At 44.8% G+C, this 18984-nt stretch overlaps 1 protein-coding gene and 1 long non-coding RNA gene across 2 annotated transcripts in view; one reads left to right on the forward strand and one right to left on the reverse strand.

The window, feature by feature from the left end:
• fstl5 (follistatin-like 5) overlaps nt 1-18984 on the reverse strand; it is a 129309-nt gene that overhangs the window by 109149 nt on the left and 1176 nt on the right. Inside the window, exon 2 of the mRNA XM_068715220.1 lies at nt 589-730. Coding sequence (XP_068571321.1) covers nt 589-730 — 142 coding nt within the window. The remainder of the gene's footprint in view (nt 1-588; nt 731-18984) is intronic.
• On the forward strand, nt 15345-16179 carry LOC137876037 (uncharacterized). Its single transcript, XR_011103414.1, has 3 exons — nt 15345-15445; nt 15550-15666; nt 15885-16179. It is a non-coding gene; the product is annotated as an uncharacterized lncRNA (long non-coding RNA).

Genomic DNA, 18984 nt, shown 5'->3' on the forward strand with positions numbered 1-18984 from the left:
TTTTTCTTTTAGAGAGGAGGAGTGTTTACTAGAGAACACAATTTTGAAAGGGAGGCTTATGGGAAATGTGTACTGAAGGACAACAATCCCACTAATGCCTCTTGACAAAACGCTTTGATTTCCCCTGAAGTCCCCGTCTGCTAAAACAGTCAATTTCTATCCCAGTCTGACTCTAATTGATCCACACAATGCTACAAGTTTAGAGGGGGAAAATGGAACCGGTAACGTGTTCCTGGAGATGCCGCCTAAGCGATTAATGAAAGCAGCAGATTTGGCCCCGTATCGCTGGGTCAATAAGCATTAAATTATATCTCGTGCCTTAAAAACGCTGAGCCAAAATGAAAGGCGAACTTCCTCACTTCACTCAAAGCTCATCTTCATCTGCGCTCAGCTGAGCCTGGGATAAAGACGGTCCCCTGGCACAGAGGGAGGGATAATGATTCATCACAGGATGAAAACAACAACAAAACAACACAGGAGAGTCGTCTGACGGAAGAAGAAAAGCGCCGTCGTGATTACTTCTTTCATACTTGGCAAAAGCACTCTCGATATGGACGGCCAATGAAGAAAAGGGGCGGCGGTCAATACCTTGTGTCGGAATCTCACGACCGGTCGATAGAGCGGCGACCGGAGCCCCTCCTTGTCGGGTCTCCCGTCTGCGCCGAGCACAGCGAGGCCCAACAGTAGAATTGCCGCCGACCACCATCCGGCTGTCTTCATTGGTCTTTTCCTGTCAAAAAAAAAAAAGAAAAACAAAACGAGACAAGGTGAGCGCTCGTCTCCAAACCTCTGGAGGGTTCAATACCGCTCGGGCCAAGACAATACATCACGCCCGCAGTAATTAGTGTAGACAATGGGAAACGCAAAACTGTCGTCGGTTTAAACTAAAGCTATCAATACGCGCCCCACACTCTGCGTGGAGATTAGATCTCCTTTTGAATCAATTAAGGGGAAATAGACGTCATGAGAACATCAAGATAAAGAAGACAAAGAGCCAATATATTAAGGCAATTAAAGTGAGGGCTTTGGATTAATTAGCCAGAGTGTCTAAGTCAAGCAACTGTGATGAAGCGGTGAGATTACATCTTAAACAGTTTCCTCACACTCTTCACGGAGCTGCAGCCCAAATATATGTATTTAACAGAGCGAGAATATTCACTTTTCCCCTCCGATATATATATATATAACTTCATTTTCAATAATGCATTGTCCCATATGAAAAAACGAGTTTGACCTTTGCACAACATGAATTAAACAAAACAGTGTTTGCAACAACATGCCCTGAGAAAATGTCCCAGAAACAGCGATGTCCAAAGAAGTAAAAATGCAGGAAATAGATAAGTGTGAGTTAGCGCTCGCACAAACACACAAACACACAAACACAAGCTTCAACTCTGCAACGCGTTTGCTCCTTCTTATTTGTCATCCCTCGTCGCCGCTCTGCATTTACGCCTTCAGTTCTTTGTGCATCACGTCTTTGTTAGAAGCGCTTTGTAAATAAATGCGACTGGAGCTGTACGTTCTGAGCCACCAGCGACCTGCTCGTCATCCTTCAGCGGCGGAGATGACTGACAGCAAGGACGGTGACCCCGTTTCTTCTCGGGTTCTTCTGGAGTGACACCGAGTCAGACAGCAGCGGCGCCGTTGCGGCAGCTCTGCGGGGCCCACGTGCTCCTCGCTGGAGGTCAGGAGGTGGTGCCGGCGGAGCGACTCGAGCGCTGTGACGAGCCGGACGAAGAGGGAACGCGGGAAACTTTATTTTCGTGACTTTGTGACTTTTATCGCCTTTCCGAGCTACCTGCAGATTCCCTACACACGGGGCGCTTTGACACTCCGGCCTTTTATTTGAGCTTCTCTTGAACAGAAAACTGTTCAACAGAATATGACTCACGCTGAGGAAAATATAAACGTTCAATTAACATCAACAGCTTGCGTGTGCATGTAATTGTCTGCCATATTCAACACCCGTATTCCAGACTTTCACTACAAAAATGTAGAATTACACCTTGTGTACCCATCCATCCAACTCGCCCCGTTTAATTTACAGAAACATTAAAGTCATATTTTCACAACTAAGACAAATAAAGCAGCTAATTGGAACAAATATTTAAAAGGAAATATCTACAGAGAAATGTGTGTTCAGGTTCTATGCAACCCGCCAGCAGAATGATGCCGCTTTAAGCCCTGGTCTTCGGCTTATTTTCCTTCAGAACAAAGCCATTAGCCTTTGTAAATGAAATGTCTCGTCTGCCGGTGCCTCACTCCGTTCTCTGTCTGTCGAGTGGGAAGGGGGCATTGAAAGGGCCTTTGATGATCCAGTGGGCAGGGAGTTTTAATTCCAAAGTACGAGTCGAGAAATTCAAAAGATCTCTGAACCTGGCAAAGTCATTGTTAAAACGCTGTTAATCATCAGGAGCCTTACCAACCCCCCCCCCCCCCCCGCAGACATATAATGGTCGTTTTGCGCTACGGGGCACTAAAAATCGTACTTATTGCCTCTTTAATGTGACCGTATTCATTCTCTATGCATTCGTAAACTCTCCAGATCCAGGTACGAGTCTGCCTGCAGCTGCTGCTGCTCCACTTCTCTGCTAACACAGTCTTTGAGCCGCACTAGGTGGATTACCATACCCGCTAGCACGATCAATCAACTTCTTCGCGGTGCCCCAGCGTTAAATGGGTTATTAATGGACTAACTTTTGCAGGATGCTGTGTGAGAGACATACGAACAGTTTGAATAAGTGCGTCATACAGTACAGCTCCACGCAGACATTTAACTCTTTATGATCAGTCACAACTTCAACACATACAAATAACTTCTGAATTCATTTCCTTCTCATTTGGGTCTATTTTTCTTTTCATGTTGTGCACCATTACTGTTAATGGAGCTTTGTTCCACAACGACAAATTACACAGATGGAAATGAGGCAACAGTGAGTCAAATATGACTCACGTTCAATCAACATCTTTTTAGCATTGCCGCCATTGTCGCGGGCCAACATCCATATAAATTAAACCAAGTTCCAGCAAGTCCTGGACTCACTGAGGTGGAGGTTTTTGCGGTAATGACAAAAACTAGCAGCAAATTTAACAACCTGATTCTTCAACCGCACAGCGTAGGAAAGCACGTTGCTTTGTTTGACTTTGGTTTTTTTATTATTTTCTGTAGCCAGCGTAGCATTAAAACACGGTGGACCCAATAAGCTAACTTGCAGCTAGCTTGCTAGCTCCACTACGCTGTAACGCTACACTGAGCCAGACTGCAGCAGCGCTGGGTCTAACGGCTCCAGCTGCTCTGGAAAAATGGACAAGCTACGTAGCTAACTAGCCAGCCTAGCTAGTGTCCGCTAACTAGCCAGCCTAGCTCGTGTCCGCTAACTAGCCAGCAACGCTTTACGGCCCCACTGACGTGTGTCGTCACATGACAACAAACAACGATCGCCATTTTCTTTTGTACTCGTAGTCAAATGTGGGAAAAGTTAAACTTCCGTTCTTACTCACATACTATTATGATTAGACTGCATATGTTTAGCTGTAGGTGTACATAATGAACTATTAATCATTCACATGTTATCCAAAGTGAAAGTTCACCCAATAAAAGCCTAAAAGAAAAATAGATTTATATTGGAAAAGGTGAGATGTCTTTTAGGGGAATTGGTTCTGAATTTAACTGACATCTCTAGTATGTGCATGTCAGATAACAGTACAGGCTACACAGTCCACGTCACTGTGTGTGAGAGTAAGAGGGTGCATGTTTGAGGAAACAGTCCAAGTCTTATTTATCTGCCTTGGAAGCAGTGGAGACAGAAACAGCCTGGAACTTTTCTCCGGACCTCCCCAGGGAGTGTCATCATAACTTTGGCTCGTGGTTTTAAATTCCCTGGAGCACGTCTAAGCTTTGGCATTGACTTTCAAATGAAGACTACCCATTTCCCACTATGTACACAATGCATCATGTCTTGACAAGCTCACAGCCGCTCTCCTCCAACCCCATCTGTCTCATTCAGCCGGGTTTTTGCCTGTCAACGCGCTGGGCGAGCATAACAACAGAAATGTCCATAAAGCCCAATCTTACAGATACTACGTCTGCGTATCGCCTGACTGCGGCATGCTGGGAATTAACTGGGTCTGAAGACATGCACACTGTGTCATTTATTATCAGCTGTCACGCATGTTTGGTAAGTCATAAGTCTGGAAAATAGGAATACATAATTAAAACGTGCTGTACATTTTGTTTTCCCCTAAAGAGCCTTCATTCAAGAATACTCTTCACCTGATTATTGTCAGCTTAGACTAATTCTGACTTATCGCTGATATCTCTCCAATTTACAGCTTTCTAATTATATAGTTTGTCTGAAATATAATTAAACAAATTCTGAATATGGCTGATAGTCCACTGGGAACACTGCGTTTCTTCCGTTTTTTTAAACAGCACTGTAGGAGCCTCGGTTGACTTCATGATTTCGAATAACAAGCCTGAGAACATATTGTGAACAATAGAACAACTTATGGCACAAGTTGAGATATTTCAACCCCTCGCAAAAGGGCAGCAACCCCTGTGGTTGAGTGTTTTTAGCAACAACAGCCAACGCTTCCCTCGAGCATCTGCTCTGCACTGCTGGCTACCATGGAGTCTGCAACAACAACATATTTTACTTATTTCTCAATAAGCTGAAAGAAAGAGGCCCGATTCAGACGTGTAATTCAAAACGCCTAAGATACGACATCGTGAAATACTGTAGGCGTCGGCGATAATTACAGGTTCAAATCTTCAAACTAGCAATGACAATCTCAACCTCTTCACACGGCAATGTCTTTTAGATGCATCTTCACGAGACATTAATATTAATCCTTCATATTTTGGACTGTAGTTTACAGACATCGACCTCCATGATTTATGAAGTTGAGCTGCTCCACGTAGCTTCGTCCTGTTGTATGAAGCTGAATACATGCAACTCCCTTTGAATTTCCAAATGAATTGTTGAATAAGAGTATAACCCAAACCCAAACACGGCGCTGAAATACTCTCGATGTGAAGGTTGACGTTTGATTGCGTCAAACAATAGACTTTGAAGCAGACAAAACAATTACGCCAAGCATGAGACTTGATCATTTCAGTACATCCGACAGTTCAAACTACTGGAACTAACCAGTATGTCTAAAGTACTTCCAACGTCATGTTTTGGACGCTTTGCACTTACTGTCTTTAGTGAGTCTTTTAAGTGCTCGATATCCCGTTTATAAGATACACAAGGTCATGTTTCTGCTACATTAGCTTCTCTTATTCCTGCTTCTTATGCTGCAACAAAACAAACCGATGATGGAGAGAAGAGAGAGACAACGAGCGATGCTGTGAGCTTCCTCTTTGCAGACGATTTCAAAATCAAAGCCCGTTCTGCAAGATGGACACATTTCTTAAACGAGTATTATTCTGAATCGTGTCTTTAAATGTGTGTTTTAAAAACCTGTCAGGCGTTGAAATGACATTTAAAGGCTTCATGCATTATTTTCCTGCGGCAGCAACTTTTTTTTTTTTTTAGCACTTTTGGCAGTATATCCTATTTTCTTTCTACAGTATGAAATGAAAAGTGTCAAAGCAGGACAAAAATCACTCCCTTCAGTCACTGTTATTTATCCACTCTGCTGAGCATGCATGAGGTTGTTCTGCAATCACCCTGCTTCAAAGTCAGCCGGTCCTGCAGATTTACATGAGGCAGCGGTCCTGTACAGTCAGACACATAGCTGCAGCTGCAGCCTGCATATCAAAGCCCAAGTGCCTTGCTCGACACTTCCACAGGAGTATGACAGCAGACAATGTGTTGTTAACTTGCCATCACCAATTGAGAATTCTTAACAATTCTACGAGAGCATGAAATGAAGAAAAGAGAACGCCTTGATAACGCAAGTATGTTCATTTCAGACAGAAGACCCAAAGTCTGGGTTGCAACAGACAACTTCCCATCTTAAATACACGTTTCATCTATCGTCTGTTAGTAAAGGTGCTAAATACCAGATGGTAATCATTTATTGCCTCCCATCGGCTCTCAACATGGCGACGGCTTGCAGCTAACAAATAGCCCTAAAGTGCCTTTCACACAGGACGCAGTCTGTGCCGCGCTCTCGGGTTCTTCTGGGTTCTTCTGGGTTCATCCCACGCTTTGCTAGATGCTGCAAAAAAAAAAAGCCTTTCGTGGCGGAAATAATGTGTTTCACAGCACGGCGGTGCGGTTTGTGTCTCGTTCTGTGTGAAAGGATCTAACAGCGCAAACGACGACAGAAGTGGCGACAGATTTGACCGTGTTCTTCTGAGGGGGAACCCAGACCTTTTTCATAGATAGTTGTTGATGCTAGTATAACCAAATTTGGCAAAATAGTTTCCTGCTGTGAACACGTGAATCTGATTGTGTACACGTAAAGTACTGTGATCATTTACATTAAAATAGCATATATATATATATATATATATATATATATATATATATATATATATATATATACCATAGTGTAGATATACTCTGTTACAAGTAAAAGTCCTGCATTTAAGTAAAGTAGCATCAAGATGTAGCAAAAGTAAAATGACTCATTATACTGTTGATCGTATCGTGTATCAATAATCTGTAAAGTCTAGTAAACTACAACATTAATAGCAGCTTAATATAATATTCTAAATGATAAAGTAGCCTTTAGAGTACTTCTTTTACTTTTGGTACTTTTAGTATTCTATAGTATTCATATAGGAAAGAAGGGAAACTATCTATTATTATCTACTTGTATGTGTTTGAAGTTGGTGTGTTTATCTGCAGCAGAAGGAAGATTTGTCAGTAAAACATAAAGACTGAATATTCAGTTTTCTTGCAACATTCATTCTTTCATTTCGTTCTGTGACATTTGAAACCATCTTGTTCATTTTTATTCAACATTCTTCACTTTTAGATCAGAGGCACCTTCAGGTAAAACTGTTTTGTTTCAGCTCATGAAAAACCATCAGCAGTAAACCTGGACTAAACTCAGAGCAGGGATTCTCTCACTCAGGTTGTTTTCTGGTATTTCTGCTTTGCCTTCAGACCCGTAATGTATTTCGGACCCAAAAATTATTCTGCAAATGTTTAGCGACGCATGAACAGAACTCATTTCGCCACAAGAGGATCGATATGTCCAAGAGATTTAGTTTGTTATGTCTGATTCTGTATGCTGCAGAGTAAAAAATATCACATCCAGACTAGATGAGTCGACTGATCTAACCGTATTAATGTTTTAAAGCTCCCAAAAAACACCGTCTTCTCCAGGCCCGCTGAATGAAGCCCACCTGCACTGCTGGGAAGCTGCATCGCTGTAGAGGCACACAGGCCTTCTTCAGCTAGCAGGGATGCTCCCAGTTCTGCTCAGTAAACCAATGCTTTCCCAGAGACGCTTGTTTGAAATTATTCAAATTGTGAGCGAGGTCACTGGAGGGGAACTTGAAGTCGGCAGATAAACGGCTCCGCTCGCCCCTCTCTCTCTCTCTCTCTCTCTCTCTCTCTCTCTCTCTCTCTCTCGCCGTATGCTTCGGCTGACACAGTCCTGACCTCCTGTGGGCAGATCTCTTTAAGCACGCTCAGCGCTATTTCTATGTACGGATAGTTTGTCTCCAGATATCTGGAGAACGCTGGAGCGTGTGCAGTGTGTGTGTGTGTGTGTGTGTGTGTGTGTGTGTGTGTGTGTGTGTGTGTGTGTGTGTGCGTTTGCTGCCCAAGCGCAGCCCTGCTGCAGCATGTCTTATTTGGCAAGGAGTTATCGTGGCGCTTCTGGTACTCGTACGTCCCCGGCAGCACCGATAAAGGACTCCTTCAAGTTTAAAGCACGTCCAAAACCACAGGCGACAGACTCTCCCCCCCCCCCCCCCCCCCCCCGAGGGCGGCGCGTCCGTTTGGTCCTTGTTCCTCCCGTACAAATGCAAAAAAAAAATTGCCGTGCCAAACTCTCAGAAAGAGCAGTTCCATCCGACAAAGGAACAAAAGGGACGACTCTGAATGGAGTACATTTAAATGAGTATCTTCAACAGCGTCCCTGCATGGCGTCTTGGTACCGCTGTTCCTTACACACCGCTGCGGCCGTTATTGCGCTGCGTCAATGACGCATCGGCCGCCTCTGTAGTCCAGACGTTCACGATATGCATGAAAATGAAACACTCGAGGTTTGAAAAAGGATTTGCTGAGGGTGTTTTGCATAAGGCGAAAAACAAAACCGCCTTTCACTACAGTGGTTCTGGTGGTTCTGGAGGAGTAAAAAAAACAGACCGTACTACATTTTCTATCTGCAAGACTCGCAGCCAGTGAGTCAGTTAATAAATGGCAAAGTGGCTTCATAAAAAGGGGGCAGCACTTGCCCAGAGGTCAGAAACGCCGGCTGCTGAATGTAAGGTTGTAATCTTATATGAAGCCCATATAACCTCAAAGAAACGGGCGTTTTGAAGTAAAGGAGCAAGAAAAATATCTTTTCCGGCAGGAAATACTGCCGAGCTTCTCCCCCGGGCAAAGCACTCAACCCTAAACACCTGCTGTGAAACTACACACTGGTCAACGGCACAAGAAAAGACGGTAATCCGAGAGGGTGGAGATCTTTTCCACCTATATAATAAAACGTTTTTCATACAACTACACTATAAACTACGCGATAAACACTATGAAGGTTCAAGTCATACATTCAAATTTCTATCGGATGTTAAACCTCGATCCTCAGACTCTTCTATTCCCTCCCGACCGCACAAATCTAAGCTGTGAATTACTACAAACATGTATTTGTACAGTGATATGATAAAGGACGTAAGATGTAATTATAGTTTTGGTGTTTTCCAGTTGTAGCTTTTATAACTGTGCGTTAAAGTAGAAGTGCTGATCCGGCTTCTTTGTTTTTTTGGCAACGACTCTGGAGCTACGTCATCACAGTTGTAAGATTCTGGCACCGCTCCGCTCCATTACATTTCCTGGCCACTAATGTCACGTCTGACACCACTTTTGTCAATAAAGTTTGGAGTTCTGCTCGCGTCTACTGATGCGACATGGTGACATGACCGCCGCCCCGGCCCCTCCGTTTACTCCAAGCTGCCGCAGCAGCTGGAAACATAAAGTGCATTAATTCACGCGTGCCGGAGGATTTCTCACTGTAAACCAGGCGCTCAGAGACACCAACGATCCTGGAATCTGTCACAAAGAGGATCTTCTCGGAATCACAATTCTGTGGTATCAATCCAGTGAAACAATATGAAAATTCATGGAAAGGATTTTGTTCGTAGCGACCTTTTGGTTGCTGGGTCGTAGTTCCTGCTCTGAAGGTGGTTCTGTCTCAGGGTGCAGGACCTAACAGGAGACAGTTCACAGTTCTTCTGTCTGAGGGAGCAGGACCTAACAGGAGACAGTCCCTCTTCTGTCTCAGGGTGCAGGACTAACAGGAGACAGTTCACAGTTCTTCTGTCTGTGAGTGTAGGACTAACAGGAGACAGTTCTTCTGTCTGAGGGAGCAGGACTAACAGAAGACAGTTCTTCTGTCTGAGGGAGCAGGACTAACAGGAGACAGTTCTTCTGTCTGAGGGTGCAGGACTAACAGGAGACAGTTCTTCTGTCTGAGGGAGCAGGACTAACAGGAGACAGTCCCTCTTTTGTCTGAGGGTGCAGGACTAACAGGAGACAGTTCGTGTGTTACGGGAGTCTACAGGCTGCTACAGAACTCATGCAGACTGCAAGCAAACATGGTTTGTCTGAATAGGGAATTCATTTTGTTGTTATTCATGTGTAAATTCAAATTAAACTTTCCAAACTTTAATTACAAAAAGTAACATAGAAAAGTAGAAAGAGTCTTTTTTGTTTTGCCTCGGCTTCTAACCTTCATGCAACTCATTGTCCTCCTCGCCATTCTGGACATCCTGAGGCAACGCAAACACAATTACATCACGAGAACGTTTGCGTCCCTGAGTTACTTCCTGATTTTATTTTGAGGCGACGCCTTTAACTCTTCAACTTAACCCGAACCAGAAGGAAGTTCTATTTTCGCTGATTTCTAATCCTCACGTGACTCCTCTCATCGTCACGTCTTGTTTCTCAGAAGAATGTGGCGACGTGAACAATGTCGCCACGCTCCCAGAATCCGGGGCCTCGTCCTCACAAAAAGCCCATCGCTGCGTAATCACGGGCCATTCATCTGAACTGACGCGGTGACAGATGTTTTTCGGTGACAGAGCGTGCGCCGCCTCTTTTTTTCCGCCACGAGAGCGCTTCCTCTGCAGGCGCCCAGCTGTGCCGGCAGCTGCATCTGCTGACAGCTAGCGCGGAGTCTGCTTTGTGTGCAGCCTCTGAATTCCCTGTGATCTCCACATTTTGGAGGACACATTTACGCCAAACATATTTAGCTCATGTCTCTACAGACGGACCGATATGTGACCTTTAGCTCCAGTCTGTTTGAATTATTCAGGAGGCCCCGCCGGCGTATATAGAGGAATTGATTCATTGTCGCTTAAGTAGGCCTCAGTGACACCTGTGAAGTTATAATCCTCCTTTTGATTTGCTTCACTTTTAACTTCAGAAAGAAAGAAAGAAATCCGTGTTTCCATGGCAGATTAACTCTTTAGCAGCGGCCTTCTGCTCGAATGGATGAGACGCCAAAGGAAGTGTAGGACTTCATTAGCTTCATCCCGGTTTGTGCTATCGACAGCAGAAATAATGAGCAACAGTCGCCACGGGAAGAGGAAACAGTTGAAAAGGGCCCTTTTTTTAAACCCTTCCGCTTTCTTTTCATCTGAGGAGCAATTTTTCAAAAAGGGGGATTTCTCTCTGGAGCTTAAATTGAGTCCAAATAGTTGAGCCAGATCTGAAACCGGCCTTGTAAAAGCTGGGGGCCTAAACCTGGCGCGGCCTTAATCGTCTCTCAAATATTCTGGATCACGTCCAAAGAAGAGTCACTCGAGCTGCCTAATGTCCCTCCATAATCACCGCGATGCATTCAGGATGACCGGTTATGCTAATGCTCCAATTCATTAACCTAATTATTGAGTTAGCCTAATGAATTAGTATTCATCTGTGTATATTTCTTCCACGATATAATTGTCGTTGGGTGTTGATAACAACCGATCTAAGTGTTTCTACTTTGAGAGCAAACTTTCCTTAAAACTAGCAGTGAGCTGCTCCGCCATCAAACCACGTCATCCACTGATCCGCGGTGCAAATACAAGTACAAGTACAAGTACAAGTACTGGTAGTATATAAAACCCTCGTGATGGTGAGGGGGGGTAAACATGAGGGTTAGGGTCTTTGAACGGGCTCCATGTCTTCATTTGACGTTCAGACTGATGTGAGAACCAGTTCATGACGCGTTTGCTTCTGAGGTTTTAGTTTCTTAAGTGTTTGATGTAAATAATTCAGCTCTCTGAACTCTCGCTCACCTTTTTGATTTTGGTCAAAGTAACATTTCTTGTTAATTCACTTGAAAGCAAAGACACTTTTGAAGGGAAAGCCGTTACATCAGAGAGTCAATAACGAGCCAGTTTGATCCGGGAAACTTCCCAAACAAGAAAGCATAAATCTGAGCTGCTACCTCATTACCTGCTGTTGAGGTGCACTTAACTCACAAAGCGCTCCGGCGGGGCCGCTCAGCGGCTAGCGGATAAAAACCTGTGGTGATCCGGGCCAGCTCTCAGGTGTGACTGTGAGTCGTGAAGCGCCGTGCTGCTTTCACGCTCCGTGAAGCTCGTCTGCACGAGTAAAAGTTTACACTAGACATCAGAGACTTTATGGACACATCATCACCCTTTGCAGGCTTTCATTTTCACACAGCAGGACTTGTGAATGGAGCATCAGGGTGAAGCCAACACGGACAAGAAGTCCATAAAGTCACCAGGGGAAAAGAATCTAGTTTTAAAAAGTGGTTCTTCTGTTTCCGAGTGTGTTATTACTAACTATAACTATGCACGCCTCGCGGTTGATTTGCTAAAACGTGGAAAAACACCAGCATGGTCCTTTAACTATGTGGAAAAACCAGCACAAAGGGGTTTCAGAGAAACTCGTCTCATCATTCAAAAGCCTCCTTGTATCCATCACACCTCGGTCCCTGTGGTACATTTACAAGCCTGACTCCTCCACTGCCACACATAATTAATTCAGACTTCTCAGGCTTCGTGAGCCCTCACTTTACACTGGACTTCAAAGAAGCAACTTGCCGTCTGCAGCTCAGCTCCTGAACCCTTTAGGAGACGCGGCGCTCCGACATCCCCGACTCATTAGTCAGGACGCACGGCTCCAAACGCGCCAAAGCGGATAACGGCGGCGCGTCGCAGCGCCACCGGATCGCAGATAAAGAAGGAGATGGGCCCTTGTGTGAATTTGTTGGCTGCATGTTGTGATGACATAATTCATTATCCCCCCCATCCTTTTTTTATGAGGCTCTTATCTGTTTCGTTCAGATATCTATCCGAACGCATAAAATGTGATTACACTGAGCTTTGAACTTGGCGTGTTGTGCCTCCCCACTAAACCACAGTTACATTTTACCACCGAACGAGCGTCACCAATGCATCCAGGGAGCGTGTTTATTGTGCTGTGGGTCATTAGATAACGCATATAGAGCCTGCCTACTTGACTGTCAATCATCTCTTTTCACACCAGAACTCTCTCTCTTCTTCTTTTTTGCGCGTTAAGAATATTCGGTTTAATGTGAGGATGGAAATAGTGGATGAGAAACTGTTATTTTTTTCGGCCCCTGTAGCGGCTGCAGAAGCCGAGAGCTAAATCACTTTCAAAAGTTAATCTGCTCTAAATCCTGGCAGGCAGTCCAAATCTAGGCAGAGAAACTTCTGAAATCAAACGTGGAATTTCAATGATCCTCGGCGCTCAGAGAGTCGGCGCTTCACCGGCAGTCTCAGGAACAAAACGAAGGCAGGTGTCTCCCTCCTCCAGTCCCGCGTGACCAGGGGTGCTGTGGACGGGATATGAAAGGACTTCTGACCGCGTCGGACCGGCGCACACCATGAGAGGAGACGGGGGGGGGGGGGGTTTACAGAGGCGAAGGCGTTAAGAAAGCCGTGAGGGTAACGGGAGTTCAGCTGGTCAATCACTGGAACGCTAATGAGCCTCTGATGTGCTTCTAACTCAGCAGCTCGCTTTGTTCTCAGCAGGACTATGGATGTGTTGTGTTACTGTTACGGACTGTGAGACCGGCTGAGCGATCCTGCAGGGACTCAGACGCTATTCTTCAGAACTCACAAACAGGAAGTGCCGTTGTCCGTTTCACCTCGTTCCTTTCTCAAGACACGAGCGTGACGAAGACGCACAGAGAAGAAGATGTGTTTGTTTTGTCAGAATGTGAAGAATGAACGTTGGTTCTGCTGTGTTGGCTCCAAACTAAGGTAACAGAACCCGCCTCAGGCGAGCTGGTTCCACCTTCATTCCACTCTCTGTGCAAACGGCTGCTGGTGGCAGCTTCATATTTACTGCAGTTGCATGAGAGTCTTCACATTAAACTGTTCCTTTAAAGAGCTGAAGAGGATCATATCATACATTTGAACGTCTAAGAACAGCTGCTAACATCGTTTCTTTCCCTTTGCTTCACTTTCTGTTATTGTTGTCAGCTACGCACTGTGGCAGTGCACGTTTCTTAGATTGAATCTAATTAAAGAGAATAAAAGTAACACTAGACTCTACTTCAAGTTAAAAGGGGAGTTGAGGGACCGTGTTGTTGGCCCTTTTTAAAGAGGCAGTGAGATTCTCACAGACTACATCGTCTATCTTTGATCCAGCCAGGCAGTCCTCAAGAAATGCCAGATAGCACACTGTGACCAGCCCCGGCTGCCAGTTTGTACTGTGTGAAAATTTAAACTAATTCATCCTCAGAGAGCGCGCACATTATGTATCACAGCTTTGAAAAGTGATTCCAATACATCTCTTTTGTCGCGCGCAGGATTTCCGTCTAGCTTGGCACGACATCTGAGAGTCGCCAGCAGCCTACCGGGTGCCGTCAGCTCCGGTTCTACCCTGGGATTCATCCAAAAAAAAAAAAAAAAGAAGCTACAATTACTAACAATTAAGATGAGCGAGCGCCACGGCAACAGCGAGATATTTAAACACTGGTTTCACACATCGGGAAGGTTTTGTGCAGCGACTCCAATAAGTTCTGTGTGACAAAGGTTTGACAGCGAGGACTCGGCCGTTTATACGGCCCACATTACAGTCATTTACGATCGCCGGAGTCTGGACATACGAGGCGGCGGCAGGAAGGACCTTGACTTTTCTTTTACGGGCCGTTTAATTTATAGAGCATTTCAAACGTCGCGAGGTTGCAGGTCGTCGCTACAACTCTGCGGGGGGGGGGGGGAAAGGGCCCGGCAGAGGCACGTCCTAACCCTCTCCCATTGTGAACAATCATTACATAATCGGACTGATCTGATCTACTGTACTGTGGCAGGAACACTTGGCCTCAGCGGCGGTGAACACTGAACTGCGACCTGAGGCGCCATTAAAATGCAACGCATGGCCGGACCACCGACACCCGACTCCACCGAGTGTCGTACGCTTCCAACAAACGGCGTTGTTATCTCAGAGAACCGGCACCGCCGCTAACCCCGCCTGCTGAGGCGTGTTCCACAAGGCCTCAAGCCACGCTTGCTGTTAGCCCGCTTACAGCACACTGACAGGATTAGCGCAGCGACCTAGAGCCCGGTGACCCTCAACCTTAAAGGTTTCTGCAACTTCTATTACGGTCCGACCGTCTGCCAAAGATCACCGAGAGAAGCGGAGCGGTCTCAGCGCTTCACCTCGGCACTCGGCTTTGAAAGTAGCCGCCTTGTTCTGCTGCGCTGCACGAAACGGGTTACGACAATAACAATTTAACAATCCACTCGGAGTTCAATCAAGACACGGAGTGGAGCGGAGGTCACGCTTCAGAGGTCTGGAGCCGTTTGAAGAGTCAGGAGACGGAGCCTCATGCCGTTGCCTGAGATTGATCTTCCAAGCAAACGGAGGAAGAAAAGTGTTGCAAAATGTCTGACTTCACTGCACAGAGTCGACTTCTTCATACGTCGTCAAAGGAAGTCAAGCACACGCAGATAATCTAAACTACGTCCTCATCTGTAACTGCTACATGTGATCAAACGACCTTTTCTGTTTCTTTGTTTGCAGCGTTGAAAATAAATACAAGAAGGTTTTGACTTCCTCAAAGGAACGCCCTGCTCAGCAGGAGACACGCCAGCGTCAGCAGGCAGCGTCTCCTGAACACGGCTCAAAGCGCGTGGGCCCACCGCACAGTGAAGATCCACCGTATCGGAGAGAGAGGGGGACAACAAAGACAGACGCGGAGACGCAGATGGGAGTTAGTTGGCGGCGGTTGCGGCTCAGCTCTGAGTGGGAAGAGGGGAAATGGGAAAAGGGGGGGGGCGATGTTGGAAGTGTTATTGTCGAGGTGGGTCGGGGTTCTGAGCTCTTCAGAGGTGAGACGTGTTTTACTGTCGCTGCATCAAAACCTATTTTGGAATTTTTTTGATTTCCACAGCGAGCACAAGGGTTGAATATGTTTCTGTTTGGGTTGTTTTAGGTGTGACCTTGTGAAATGTGCTTTGAAAGAGAACCTGAAAGCCCGACGGTTACAGGAAGTCACAATCCATGAGTGACTATTGCACAAGGATCACTGATGGGCCCATTTAAGGAACCGGTATGTTTAGAGAATCTACTCATCTACAATCTACTCAAGTCAACGAAGACAGAATTCAAACTGCGGATCCTTTTGAAGTATTAGAAGGACTAATTTGACGTTTTGGTACACGCGCATGTTCTTCTTCTTCCTGAGAGTCAGGTTAGAGGATTGATGCCGCTCCGTCTCCATACTTCACTGCATGGAAAAGTGAACATGTTTTTCTTGTTTTTCCGTAGCAGCTGTGTGCACTTCACAGAGTCCCGTCATCTCCTCGAGGGTTTGCCAGACGCCGAAGTGCTGGTGGACAGACAGCGTTGTTACATTTCATAAGTCTCATTCTGTCTGCGTATGGACAGCACCAGTGAGACACGACGTATTAACTGGTGAGCTTTTGAGGGGCTGGTAGATGTATTTTTGGATTTTGGATTGAGCCAGATTATCTGTCTCAGGCTATAGGCTAATCTTCATCCAGCTATAGGGCACAAACATGAGAGTAGTGTTGATCTTCTCATCGAACTCTCACAACAACAAAAATATAAAAAATAAGTGTATTTTCCAAAAGGAAAATATTTCCAGTGATACACGTCCATGCAGATATCGTTTGGTTTTATTCGGCCAAGTTTAGAGATCTGAATCTCCAGTTATGTTTTGGGCATTTCTTCTTTGTTTGATAGAGAGTGAGAGACAGACAGGAGAGAGGGAATGATATGATATGATATGATATGATAGGATATGCAGAGACACTGGGGTTAGTACTGAGCAGCTCCTCTACATTAGAGGGAGTAGAGTGGAGATTAATTAAATCTAATTTGTGAAGCTGAAAACATTCAAAAGTTACCAAAAAAAGTCAACAGAAATGTCTCTTTTCAGGAACAATATCCTCATTAGTGGATCATTTTTAAAAAACTTGTTTTCTTTGTAACTACTTTCTACAGAAGAAATAAAAACCAATGATACCAAGTTTGAATATTTGAACATCAAAGTTGTCTGAAGTGAAAAGAGTAAATCTCAATCTCTCACTGATTAAATGCAATGATGCTGCCAAATAAAACATGCTGCGTTCCTGCACAGCGTGGCACCTGAATGCATCACCTTTTACTTCAGTAGCGGTGTGATGGTTTTTTTTGTTTTTTTTCATGTTGACACAATGGATTTCATAGAGCCCAAAGAAGCCCAGAGGAAGCCGGTGGAGCTGCAGTATAGTCGTTTCATCTCCCAGTAGAAACCACCGGCAGCTTAAAATAGACAGTACAGTAGCCGTAAAACAGGACTAGTGCGTGATCAGAGGGGCGTGGAGCGGAGAGAACCTCTGGGACCTGAGTTGGCATTGAAAAGTGAGCCGCTGAATGTGTGGATGTACCTAACAGCTGTGCAGAACGCCATAAAGGTAACACCGGGGGAAGAATACGCTTCTCTAAAACAGAACCTCTCAGAGTGTTATTGGTAAAGATCTTTGAATCGGAGATATCTGAGATCATCACGAAGACCGTAAAACGGAGCCATTTTGGTCAATCGTCCTCCTCAACGTACAGCTTCATTGTCCTCCGCCCTCAATAACACCAGCTGCCATTACAGAGCGCCCACACCTTCACACGCACTGCTTCTCCTCTCAAATGTGAAATGCTTTGATCAGTTTCCTGCCATTATTTTTTTCCCCCTTCTTTCCAGTGAAAAGGACTATCGACTCAGAAGCCTTCTCCTCCCCGCGGTGCTCTGAGAAAGTCATTGTAATGAAATGAAAAAGCAGAGCAGCTCCATTAACACCGCTACCTGCTCAGCTGGCACCGTCTCCTACCTGTTGTTAAATGCTCTAATTGGATCTGAGCTAAGGGGGGAAAAGAGGCTTTTTCTGGTGTTGGTGTTGGTGTTGGTGGGGGTGGGGGGGGTGGGGGGGGGGGGGGGGGGGTTTCCTGTGAGAATATTGCCAAACACTGTTGCTTGGCTTTGTTGGTGTCCTTGTGGGCTTGAAGATAACTGTGAACTGAGTGAATCAGCAGCATATCAGGTCAGGAAGCTCGTATGGAATAAATAAATAAACAGCGTTGTCTTTCCTCTCTTTCCTCCTCCGTTCACCAGAATGATGTTTTATTTAGACTAGCATGTTTGTCAAGTATTCTCCCTGTATTCTGCACAATATACTGTATATATATATACATATATATATATATATACATATATATATATATATACATATATATATATACATATATATATATATATATATATATGTATATATATATATATATGTATATATATATATGTATATATATATATATAAATGATTCTTGGTGGCTGGTTGGTATTCAAGTGGAGATTCAATTAGTCGGCACAGCCTTGAAGAATAGACCTCATTCCTCCAGCGTGCCACTGGAAATAGATTTCATCTTGTGGTTTTCAAAGAGCGTTCACAGATAGACCCAATGCATTGTGGGAATAAGAAGGTTTGAAGTCGGATTGTTAAGCCCCACAGTTGGCTGAACGTTCAATGCGCGTCGCTTTAAGTAGCATTCGAACTTCTTCCTCAGCGGGAATTTCAATCACCGTTGCAGTTAGCAGAGAGACGCGTTGGCGTCATTAGTGTCTGTGCGCCCGGTAAATCACGCAGAACGTCACAATGATGCAGGAAATACAACGCTGAATATTGTTCCTTTCACACGGTTACTGTAAATGAATAACGGCGTCACCGGACTAATCAGGAGTCCAACACCTGGCAAATTCATAAAAGTAGGTGCTTATTTCCAGCAAGCCCTAAATAATCACGGCAAAAAATACAAGTAAAGGTCCAGTATGACAATAGTACTGAAGTAAAAGAACTTAATGCAGAATAATGAACCATATTATGATATTATGATACTATATTAATCAATCATTAAGCTCATTCTAAACATTGTATTCACTGCTGGGAGGTTTTATCTATAACAACACATCATATTTTATAGAAATCACAGAGGATGAATTAAATGTTCTTTAAAATGTAATGGAGTCAAAGTCAACCTGCTTCAGTAAATGTACGTTATTTAATGACAAGTAGCTCTGTTTGGGATTAATGTTGGTTGTTGTTGTTAATCGTTGAAGTCCTTCTGTCGTGTCTTTTGTCCCGAGGCTCCACCAGAGACCTCTTCAGAGGGCTCCAGCCTGTAAACCGGAGTCGTATCGATGGCAGAACTTAATCTGGCTTTAGGTTTAGCTCTTACTCCATCTGCTGCACCATCGCAGCGATAACAACAAAAACACACAAAAACAACACCCCAGATTTCATTCGCAAACCATCAATAAACACAATTAATGGACCGTCCCCGGCGCGCGCAGGGAAACCTGTAATACACTGCCAAATGA

Source organism: Cebidichthys violaceus, unplaced genomic scaffold (genome assembly GCF_023349555.1).
Source record: "Cebidichthys violaceus isolate CVI_PGR_0920_01 unplaced genomic scaffold, fCebVio1.0.p SCAF_2, whole genome shotgun sequence".
Lineage (NCBI taxonomy): Eukaryota > Metazoa > Chordata > Actinopteri > Perciformes > Stichaeidae > Cebidichthys > Cebidichthys violaceus.